Source organism: Aquarana catesbeiana, linkage group LG07 (assembly GCF_042186555.1).
Source record: "Aquarana catesbeiana isolate 2022-GZ linkage group LG07, ASM4218655v1, whole genome shotgun sequence".
Lineage (NCBI taxonomy): Eukaryota > Metazoa > Chordata > Amphibia > Anura > Ranidae > Aquarana > Aquarana catesbeiana.
Window position 1 is genome coordinate 87,412,012 of NC_133330.1, and position 12,186 is coordinate 87,424,197.

Here is a 12,186-nt window from a genome sequence, read left to right on the forward strand (position 1 = left end):
GAAGAATGTAGCGCTTTACCAAACTCTGACGAAGAAGCGGAAGAAGAGAATGAGACTTCTTCTCCTTCTAGGTACAAACTATCCCTTGAGGAGGTGGATGATCTGCTAAAGACAATACACACTACCCTTAACATCACAGAGGATAAAACTCAGCTATCCTTACACGATAGGATGTTTCAGGGCCTCGGGGAGGAAAAGCACAGAGTTTTTCCAGTACACAAGTTTCTATCGGAAACTATTAAAAGGGAATGGAAAGATCCAGAAAGAGCCCCTTTCTTTTCTAAATCCCTCAAGCGGAGATTTCCGTTTGACGAGGATAGCTCACTTATCTGGAACAAAAAAACAAGACTTGACGCAGCGTTTTCCCAGGTATCAAGGAATACTGACCTGGCATTTGAGGACATGGGTATCTTTAAGGATACCATGGATAAAAAGGCAGACTCCCTTTTAAGGAAGGCGTGGGATTCGTCCTTAGCAAATTTGAAACCAGCCATGGCTTCAACGGTGGTAGCCAGGAATCTGGAACACTGGCTGGAACAGCTGAAAGCTCATATTGAGGCAGGGACGCCTCGTAAAGATCTGCTAGATACACTCCCAGTGTTATTAAAAGCGGTAGGGTATATAGCAGATGCTTCAGCTGAATCAATCAGAATGTCAGCCAGATCCTCAGCTTTAATAAACTCAGCTCGCAGGGCTTTATGGGTCAAGACATGGACAGGGGATACTGCCTCAAAAACAAAGTTGTGCGGTCTGCCCTTTGAGGGAGATCTGGTGTTTGGCCCTGGGCTTGAAGCCATACTTGACAGAACAGCTGACAAGAAGAAGGCTTTCCCTATAAAGAAAAAGGTGATTCCGCAAGGCAATAAGAATTTTCGTGCTTTTCGGAAAACCCCAGATACCAAAGAGACAGGCTATAAAAGGCCATGGAAATCTCAAAGAGGGAGGGGCAAGTCAGGAGTACTATTTCGCCCCCCTGCCACAAATACAAAAACCCAGTGACTGTTATCCAACTGTGGGAGCAAGGTTACAAACCTTCTTTTTACAGTGGAAGACTATAACGAACAGCCAGTTTATCCTCAAGACAATTTTAAAGGGTTACAGGCTGGAATTTTCTCAACCCCCACCTGTGCGTTTTTACGTAACCCAGGCTCCCCGAGACCCAGAAAAATCCGTAGCAATGACAGCTATCTTGTAAGAATTGATGCTACAAAAGGTGATCACGAATGTGCCTCCCAAGGAAGTAGAACAGGGGTGATATTCGCACATATTTCTGGTGAAGAAGCCTTCAGGCAAATTCAGACTCATTCTGAACCTGAAGATTCTCAACAAAACTATCAGGTACAAAAAATTCTAAATGGACACAATTTTTTCAGTGAAGAGTCTCCTGACCCCAAACTGTTTTATGGCGTCCATAGACCTGAGAGATGCATATCTACATGTGCCAATAGCACCAGCATCCCAGAAGCACTTAAGATTTGCAATAAAAATGGGGGAATCAACCCTACATCTCCAGTTCAGAGCTTTCCCTTTCGGGCTGTCATCCTCTCCGAGGATTTTCACAAAAATCCTGGCAGAGGCCTTAGCCCCACTCAGAGTGGAGGGAGTATCAATTCTACCTTATTTAGACGATCTACTAATTTTAGCCAAAACAAGGGACCTATTAGTGAAGGATCCGGAAAAGACAATGAGACACTTGGTAAGTCTAGGATGGATAATAAACAAGGAAAAGTCAAACTTGATTCCATCACAGACAATACTATTCCTGGGCTATACTATAAATTCCATCCAGGAGAGAATCTTTCTCCCCGAGGAGAAAATAGAGAAGCTTTAGGGTGCGGTAAAGAAGACACAGACAAACATGCCAATCTCCATCAGGGCAGCTATGTCGGTCTTAGGGCTACTCACTGCGACTATACCAGCAGTGCAATGGGCACGTCTACATACAAGGGAGCTCCAGCAGGCAATTTTAACGAATTGGTCTTATGGAGAGTCCCTGGAAAAATTGATAAAAACGCCTCCGCAGGTTCAGAGGAAGCTTTGGTGGTGGAGAAGCCACTCAAACCTGGACAAGGGCCTACTCTGGGGCTTTCCCTTGGAGAAAAGGCTGACAACAGACGCAAGTTCCTGGGGTTGGGGCGCCCACCTGGACGAACAGATGGCTCAGGGGAGTTGGACAGATTGGGAAGCCAGAAGATCCTCCAATTGGAGAGAACTAAGGGCTATTCTCCTGGGACTATGGGCCTTCGAGAAATTAGGCCGGGGCCATCATGTCCAAGTCTTATCGGACAACGCCACAGCAGTGGCATATATATCAAGGCAAGGAGGAACGAGGAGCAGGACCCTGCTATCCTCGGCACTTCAAATTCTAGCCTGGACAGAAAACAACCTAATGTCCATAACAGCAATACATCTGAAGGGAGATTTGAACCTTCTAGCAGACTTTCTGAGCAGAGAAAGAATACTAGAAGCAGAATGGAGTCTGAACACAGAAACATTCCAAAAATTAATAGAAAGATGGGGAGTGCCCCAAATAGATCTTTTTGCATCCCAGAAGAATACAAAGGTAGAGGCCTTCTTCTCACTAAACAGGCAGGATCAGGCGAAAGGATTGGATGCATTAGCACATCCGTGGAACTTCCAGTTGTGCTACGCCTTTCCCCCTTTTCAGATGATCCCTCTGGTCTTAAAAAAGCTACAAAAAGAGGCCACAAGTATGATTCTAGTGGCCCCTTTTTGGCCCAAACTAGCTTGGTTCGCAACAATACAGAGGATGGCGGTGGAACCTTATTGGGTGCTTCCACTGCGGAAAGATCTCCTAACGCAGGGACCCCTTCATCATCCAAATACCGAGCACCTCAGGTTGACAGGGTGGTTACTGAGGGGCAGATGTTAAAGAATAAGGGCCTTTCAGATAAACTGGTCTCTACCCTTCTGAATAGTCGTAAGGAGGTTACCAGAGCCATCTAAACGTGGAAGCGATTTAATTGCTGGTGCACGGCTAAGAGGCTCTCGCCACAAGAAGTTGTTCCAGTACTAGAGTTTCTCCATGAGGGAATGGAGATGGGATTGGCAGCTAGCACCCTGAAGGTGCAGGTAGCTGCATTATCGGTTTTCCTTGAGAGACAATTATCTAAGGAGCCGCTCATTATTAGATTTTTCAGGGCATTGGCCAGAGCTAGGCCAATACCTTTTAAGTTTTTTCCCAGATGGGACCTGTCTTTGGTTCTGCAAGGTCTAATCAAAGGGCCTTTTGAACCTCCAGAGGAAGCATCAATCAGGCTGTGGTCGCTAAAACTGGTCCTGTTAGCAGCAGTTACTTCAGCTAGGAGAGTAAGCGAGTTACAAGCTCTTTCCATAAAAGAACCCTTTTGTTATATTTTTCCAGACCGGGTAGTGCTAAAAACTGACCCGGGTTTTCTGCCAAAAGTGTCAACAGCGTTTCATAGGGCACAAGAAATAGTTCTCCCTACTTTTTGTCCAAACCCGTCCAGTTCTAAGGAGAGGTCTTTCCATTCCCTGGACGTGAGAAGGTGTTTATTACACTATATAGAAATAACAAAAGATTTTAGAAGATCAAATTCTCTTTGTTCTATTCTCTGGACCACGTAGGGGGGTATAGTGCGTCCAAAAACACCATAGGTAGATGGCTAAGAATGGCCATCAGTGAAGCTTATAGAGCTTCAGGGGCAGAGCCCCCTAAGGGGGTAGTGGCCCATTCAACAAGGGCAGTAGCAACGTCCTGGGCAGAGAGGGCAGGGGCTTCTCCGGGTCGGATCTGTAAAGCGGCCACGTGGACAAGCTTCTCCACCTTCAACCGCCACTACAGGTTGGACTTGCTATCAGCAGCAGAACAATCATTCGGCAGGAAAGTCCTGCAGGCGGTGGTCCCACCGTAGAGTAAGTACTCTTTTATCATCTCCAGGTGCTGTCCTGAAAGACGAAGGGAGAAAACCCTAGTTAGACTTACCGGTAACTGTATTTCTACGAGTCTTTCAGGACAGCGCCGATGACCCGCCCTAAGTTTAAAGTTATAAAATGTGTTATTGCTATGTTCTGCTTATCTAATTTCAGCATGGCTGGAGGTACTCTGTGAACAACTGAGGCCATGGTGGAAGTGTCCGATCTTTAAAGAAACTGACTGCAGTGTTTCCTGGGAAAGTGGGTGGAGCTGCGCTCTCTCCAGGTGCTGTTCTGAAAGACTTGTAGAAATACCGTTACCGGTAAGTCTAACTAGGGTTTTTGATCACTAACCATACCTGATCACCTTTAACCTGGAACCTCCACACGCTTAGGTGGAGGTAGTCCTGGCCAAAGAGGCAAAAATTCCATTGTGGTGAAAATAATAGCTGAGCAGCTTTTTTATTACAAAATGACTCTTCATTGTGAAAAACAAATGATTGATAAGACATATTTACAGAGTACTGGCTGTACACTCCTGTGGCCAGAATGGCCTTCTAGCTGAATTGTGGGCATGCTGACTTATCAGCATATGTAAACACAGACAATTCTACATAAAATGGAAGACGTACAAAAGACAAATATGACTTTAACATGGCTAAACTACTTTTCAAATATATATATCCCTTACAATTAAAGTCATTGAATCAAAAAGTACCCTAGACTGTGATCACAAGAGGGAAACAAATCAAACACAGAGATTTTTTTAATTTAGTCATTTTTGCAGTGTCTGGTGTGGATCCAGGTTCAAGTTTTGCAAAAACTGTACATGAAATAGATGCTGTATTGAGTCTCCAAACATTCCCTTATATATAAATGTCTATAAAGAATCTACAAGTCACCTGGCTTTAGTTTTAGATCCTTCCAAACTTTTTTAGGATCTGGAATTGGGGAGAAAACGCATAAATGAGTTTGTCAAAGACCTTAAAAGATCAGCGACATTCTCTGTGAGATCCGAATGGAGGACTTCAGCTGCTGAGACAAAATATAAGCAAGTGAATAACACACTCCCAAACCAAATCCCATAGGGAGAGAATCCAACATCCCCCTTAGAGGCTTGATAAAATATAAGAAAACATTCAGGCAAAAGTTTTCTAGTTTCTTACTCTACTTTGTCCGCTACATTGTAGACAGTAGGGGGTGTAAAAATAAAAGCTCAAAACTTCTAGTAAGGACTCTCCTATAAAAATTATTTCCTCTGTTACTCTCTGTAGATTCTGCACTCTGTACTTACAAACTACTTCTGATAACACTTTTTACTGAGGCCTTTGCAGTAGCATTTGCCACTGGACATCCAGAAAACATGTCCATACAGACAAAATGCATACTCATAAGATCCTGACTTGGGCATCTGGATATATCTTTTTTGTAATCTCTGGAAGGGATGTTCGGCTTTTGGTAACAGCTAAAACAAGAAGTGGTATGTTATAAAAACAACTGCGGAGAACCCTGGCTCTATCCCATGCTCATTTACTAAGGCAGCCATAACTGCTTGTGACTCATGAACACGGTACATGTGTCAAGCTGGAGGGAAAAGAGTGGCTGGCAGACATAAATGATCTCCTTTTCCAAAGTCCTGTTTCATAAGAAGTTGCCCCCTGTGGACCACTTGTTCTTCACGTTCTGGGGTCCTTAAAGTTGAATTATTAATCCCAGCTATACTGGGCCAGAACTAGGGTGGAATCTGTGAGTTGCACAGACCCAGCAAGTGTCCGGGGCTGTAATGCAGCATCCTTAGAGTCGCCTGGTCTGCTTCCATGTGAGTTTTAATGTTAGTATGGCTACCTCAGCAAGAAGCTGGAAGGCTGAAAACAGCCAATCAAATTAACTTGACATGCTTAATTGGTTTACCTGTTGAAGTAAAAACAAACTTCTGGCCCTTCAAATGGAACCAAAAGTTGATATCTCGACTATCTATATAAATATACATTTTTTTTATAGCTCACAGGCTTTGTTAAAACATGGAGCTCTGCTTCTTGAGCTGGGGAAAAAGGATCCAATGACTTTGAATACAGAGTATCCTTCTGTGTCATAAACTGCATCCTCAGTATAAAACTCTACAAAAAATTAAATATCTGGGTCTTCAGGGAGTGTGTCCTGCACTGGGCTCACAGCAGCTGATTCCTTCATCATCAGTTTAACACGTGTCTTCCTTTGTCTCCAGCCTCCTCCAATAGAGGCAATAAGGTGGCTGGATTCAAATGTACGCATTTCTCATTGTTAGATTTGTACATGAACAAACTCATATTTTAAACCTTTCATTAGACAAACATTTAGTTAGCTGTATATTTGCTGCGCAGAATGTGGGACCATTAAAAATTAAATATTTGACCAAAATAATGTCTGTAACATTGTCTAATAGCACCTTTGCATAAAGCTACAGCTCTGATATATCGGGATGAACCCTTCATTACTGGGTCCAGCTTCCGTAAATATATTACAATGGCTTATCACGCCGTTTGTGTAAGAACTCCAGTTTCATGTTTCAAAAGACAACTTTTTTCTGGCAATATTATAATAAATGATAACAATACCCTGCGGTCATGGAGAGATGTCCATAAATCCAAATATTTTTCTGCTTATATCACTGTACTTACAAGGAAAAGGGGCACATCATTTCACAATACACACATTCTGCTTTGGATTTCAAAAATAAAAATAAATAAAAACAAAAGGACCAAGAATCTGTATGATGAACCAGAAAGCATCCAAAACTATAAAACAACTGGCTGCAGGTGGCATCTATCCTAATAGGGTGTGTGGACTTGATGTGATGGGTCTGTTATATTTAAATTTTAGTTATCATGGATCGCAACACAACAAGTTATTATCAAAAACCTTAAAATTTCATTTTTGTAGAAAAACTTCTTATGTATCCCATCCATCTTGGCTTTGTTAAATATTATGGCAGCTGTATTCCAAGTAACAACCTCATCTTAATCTTTTTTCTCTCAATAAGGGCTTATTGTATAAATGTAAAATTACAAATTTGTTATCTTAATCTAAACTAATCCCATTCCTTACAAATTTTCCCATTAACCTGGATTTCATTTCCAACCAAAGGTTGTCTAAACCAGTTTCAATATATCTATATTATTTAATAAAATTGTTAAACTCATATTAGAAATTAATACTCATTATTACTTAATTTTACTTAATTTCCCTTTTTTTAAATGCACTGTTTCCACTATCAAAAGATATTCAATTTGTGTAATACACGGTTAAATGTAACCTTCATTTTACCATGTTTGGAAAACAGATTAAAAAAATAATTGTGATCACATTGTTAACCATTAGATTCGTTAACCCGGCACATTTTGTTATAAATGTTTTGTCTAAAAAACTGGAATTGGCATGGTGTCCTTCCAGCTTATCACCGACCTCTCATCCCAGCTACATTCTTTCCTGAGAGCACAAAGATGGGGGTCACACCTGCATACATGACACACACAAGAGATAGAACTAAAGGTCCCAGCATTCACACATACACAAAATATCTCTCTAAAATCGCTTACATTATTTTGTTCAGATATCCTTTATATCTAGCTTCTATGATCAGACAGGCAGCCACAGTGCTCATCCCATCTTCCCTCTCTGACAACATATAAAGTATTCTGCTTTAACTCTCATTTCTCTGTTTCTTGACTTTACTAGTTGTAGTGCCTGACCACAAATTCATCCCACAACTTAACATGAAAATGTCCCTTTCTGTCTAGTGTTAATGTCACCCTTGATCCATCCTGCTCACATAGATAGCTGTTTACTCTGCATGATTCTTAGTCCCTTTGGACCTTGGTGGTAACCCAGTTACCCATTGTGAATCCCTGTACACTTTAACCATTAATCTAGGGGCTCAGTATAGGCGGAACCGCACCTTCGGTTCATATATAGCGCTCCTTTTGCGCTGGGCATTTTGAGGGTCTCTTACCCTTCATTCCCTTACTTAATTTAATGCCCATAGTGACTGGCCAGTCTTCTCTACGTGTGCCTATACCCTCTTGCCTCTAAACTACTTTATCTAGCAGATGTACTACATATACCTGTGAACAGCACTATTCTTCCCCTTCTTATCTATAACACTCAGATGGACAGTAGACAGTGACGACATAACATATAATCACTGATCAATACAGTTCGATTAAGGGGAGTAAAATAGGTACCCTTTGTCCCGAAAATACCTTACCGATCAAGGAAGTCTGATAACTCAAATGTAACAAAAGGCTTACCTCAGCCTGCTGATTATCAGAAATTCCTGGATCGTCTCAAGCTCCTCGTTTCGGATACTCAGGGTCACCTGGAAATCCTCCTAAGGCAAAGCTTGCCACGTGACTTGGTTAAATTGATGATAGGCAACTCCTATCCTCATAATGATTAGTGGTTCCAAATTAATAATAACTACTGCAGTAGGGAACAGACACAAAAGATACGCTCAGCATCTTTCCAAATAACGGTTCTGCTTTATTATGATGCAATTGAAGGTTTTTATACACATGATTACGTAGGTATCACATTAATATTACAATTTTACATTTATGGTAACAAGGGGCATTACATAGGCAGGCTAATTCTGATCAGGACTCAAAAGAATGTAAATATGTACTGAAAACATTATTAGTGCCGTGTGCACAGTAAGGGCAGTGTGCAATACATACAAAATAGAATACAATTATATACAGAACTTACAAAATTCCATTAGAGTCTGTTATAAAATTTTGTAAATTGAGTAATTTTTCTCCTTCACTGATGAGTCGGCTCTGATGGGTACTGATAGGCAGCATTTATGGGCACTGATAGGCAGCAATGACAGACGGCACTGATGAGGAGGCACTGGCAGAAAGCACTGATGGCCACTGACAGGTATCACTGATGGAGCTGTACTGATAATCATTACACTGATTATCCGTGCAGATGTCCCCATTTGAAGAAAGTTGCATATCGGCTCTCCCCTCCACATGCGCTGTCAGCGTGAGGAGAGGAATGGCAATACCCGGCACGTCCTATTTACACTGTGATTGGACACAGCTGATCACATGGTAAAGAGCCCACATTCTAGGCTCTTTACCGTGATCGGAGATGCGGTGCATCCGTGGGACACATGGCACCACTGATCGCCGCGCTGCGTGTCCCAGGGGCCACGCACAAGTGGCTTGTTCTAAAGGACGTCGTATGATGTCCACTCAGTACATTAAAACACCCGCCTGGCCATCGTGCTGCTATAGGCCTGGAGGGGAGTAGTTGATGTTCACGCACTAAACGTGTCTAGCGTTAACACCCGTTTAGACATGTTTACAAGTGTCGAGCATGTTTTCTGCCAAAACTCTGCTGCTCCTGGATGCACTGACAGAGGGTTTTTATTTTCCTGCCACTAAACACTTATCGAAGTCTTTTGCGTGCATGGCCACATAGGATAACATGCAGGGGAGTTTAGAGGCAAAAAAAAAAAAAAAAAAAGGCAGACACACTAGAAGCAGCTGCAAAAACGTCCAGTGTATATGAGGGCTTATACCACTTTAATGGTTTCCTCTCAAATTGACCCAAGGTGTGTATCTGTTCAGATTGGATTGAAAGTCTATTTGTGCCGTGTACACACAGGCGGACTTTTTGACTAGACTGGTCTGACGGGACAAATCCATTGGACAATCCGACTGTGTGTGGGCTTCAGCGGACCTTTTCTGTCGGAAATCAGACAGTCTTTAGATTTGGAACATTTCAAATCTTTCCGACGGACTCGAGTCCGTTCGAAAAATCCGTTCGTCTGTATGCTAGTCCGACAGACAAAAAAACGACGCAAGGGCAGCTATTGGTTACTGGCTATGAACTTCCTTATTCTATATATAGAAACCCAAACTAGGGTCAAAGCTGCGCTCAGATATAAAAAACAAAAAACTAATGTGGGAAAAAAAGCTGCCAGCACCTAGGAAAAGTCCAGTATCTGACTCCTAAAGTATGGTAAACAAGCAAAGTGCAGCGCTATAAGTATATGACATAAAAAAAAATAAAGTCCCACCAAGTGACATAACATCAATCAGTAGATATAAATGAACAAAATCAATCAATAATATACAAGGAAAATATATATGTGACATAAAAAGAGATAAGGTCCCACCAAGTGACATAACATCAATCAGTAGATATAAATAGACAAAATCAATCAATGATGGACAAGGAACTTAGATCACAGATGCATGTGAAAAAATATAAGAAAGAGTCCAAAAAGAACCATGGAATTATATTGAGTCCATAAAAAAAAAAAAAAAAAAAAACCCATCCAGGAAAGATGTGATACGGAGTATTAGTAGATAATCCATCAAGGAGTGTATGAGTAGAGTCTGCTTACCGGACGGCGATGACTGCTGTTACGGCAGTTTCACCAGCATAGGGATTATGGTCTCCCAAAACCAAAGGTATAAAGCGGGACCAGTAGCTTTTTCCCCGCTCGAGATCTTCCCCAGACCTTTCTTCACTGATGATGCCGTCAATATCACTTGATCTCACTTCTTCCCCCAGGGAGGTGTACGCTCCCGGCTTCCCCCAGGGGAGGAGGACGATGTAGAACCCTCTCGTTGTTTTCCCTCCTCCGGCGCCTGTTGCACATTGAATCCCCCCGGGTGACTGTGTGCAGACTCTGCTCCCCTCTATACGGACAAGTACACAGCTCGTTCACTCTTCAACCTCCGCTCCTCGCCCGGCGAGTATGTCACTTGGTGGGACCTTATCTCTTTTTATGTCACATATATATTTTCCTTGTATATTATTGATTGATTTTGTTCATTTATATCTACTGATTGATGTTATGTCACTTGGTGGGACTTTATTTTTTTTTTATGTCACTTCCTTATTCTAGTCCGGTCGTATGTCATCACGTTCAAATGACCGGACTTTCGAACGGACTTTAGTCCGTTCGTGTGTGGTAAAGACCGTCGGACGTTTGATGCTGAAAAGTCCGCCCCTGTGTACATGGCATAAGAGTGTGATGTGTTCTTTATTATATGCTGCAGAACATATTGGTTCTAAACAATATAGTTGTACTATAAGTAATAAAAATAGCAAAGAAATTGTATTTTATGTCATATTTACCTGCTTATTCTGTTATTTTTTTTCCACAGTATGTGATTAAAAAACTGAGTCTTCGCAATGCCCCTCAAAAGGAGCGGAAGGCAGCAGAGCAAGAGGCTCAGCTCCTTTCTAAGCTTAAACATCCAAACATTGTGGCCTATAAAGAATCTTGGGAGGGTGAGGATGGATTTCTGTACATCGTCATGGGCTACTGTGAAGGAGGAGACTTGTACCGTAAACTCAAAGATCAGAAGGGCAAACTACTTCAAGAGAGCCAAGTGGTAGAGTGGTTTGTTCAGATTGCCATGGCATTACAGGTAAGCAGTTTTCTAGTTATCAAATGTTTATAGTCTCAACAAACTTTGTTTAAAACAAAAAATGAAAATCAGTTATTCCATGTATTGGCAGGAGAATACTCACTAGAAATGTTCAGTGTGTCAAACATGTAAAATTGTAGGCACTGTATGATCACTTTTGTTCATTTCTTTTTTCTTTTCATATTTCAAAATAACATGTTCTGGTTTATCATAACCAGTACAAAGAGCAGTGATGATGTGTGAAAGGCAGCAATTCACTCATTAAATTTCAGATGTCAGGATTATAGCAGTCGCAACAATGAATGATTTTGACTTTGCATGGTACTATACTTTACAAAGAACAACAAAGTTTAAGGCAATAGACTCTACAATAAATGCTTGGTTAGCCCTATATACCACTCACCAATAAGGTGTTGTCATCTAAACCAAAACCACTAGCAAAGCACAAAAACCTACTTTAACAAGAGACAGGGGAATACAGTGGTTATTTTGATGACAAAAAGTCCTGTTGGGTTAAAAAAAAGGTTTATTAAATGTTCAATTGGTAAACATTAACATACAGTTTCTTCTATATTAAAAAGGGAGGATATGGGACTCACAGCCATCTGGGGACCACGTAAGGCCACTTAAAAATACTCCCAAACCTGAAGCTTCAGAACAACAAAACAAAGAACATACAACATAAATAACGAGAATTCATGCAGACGCCAAATATTTCTGCACAAGGGGCTCTACCATGTCATATGCCATTTCCTCACATTAACAACCAGTGTACTAAAGGTAATTGCCCCATGTGGAGAGACCCCTGGGTGCTCAAGCTAGACAGGAGGAGGGGAGGGGGAAAGGGGAGATATGG

The 12,186-nt window shown here is 41.6% G+C and overlaps 1 protein-coding gene across 2 annotated transcripts in view; it reads left to right on the forward strand.

The window, feature by feature from the left end:
* NEK4 (NIMA related kinase 4) overlaps positions 1-12,186 on the forward strand; it is a 158,168-nt gene that overhangs the window by 10,725 nt on the left and 135,257 nt on the right. For both annotated transcript variants that reach the window (XM_073592425.1, XM_073592424.1), the window contains exon 2: positions 11,064-11,330. In XM_073592425.1, the coding sequence (XP_073448526.1) occupies positions 11,064-11,330 (267 nt within the window). The remainder of the gene's footprint in view (positions 1-11,063; positions 11,331-12,186) is intronic.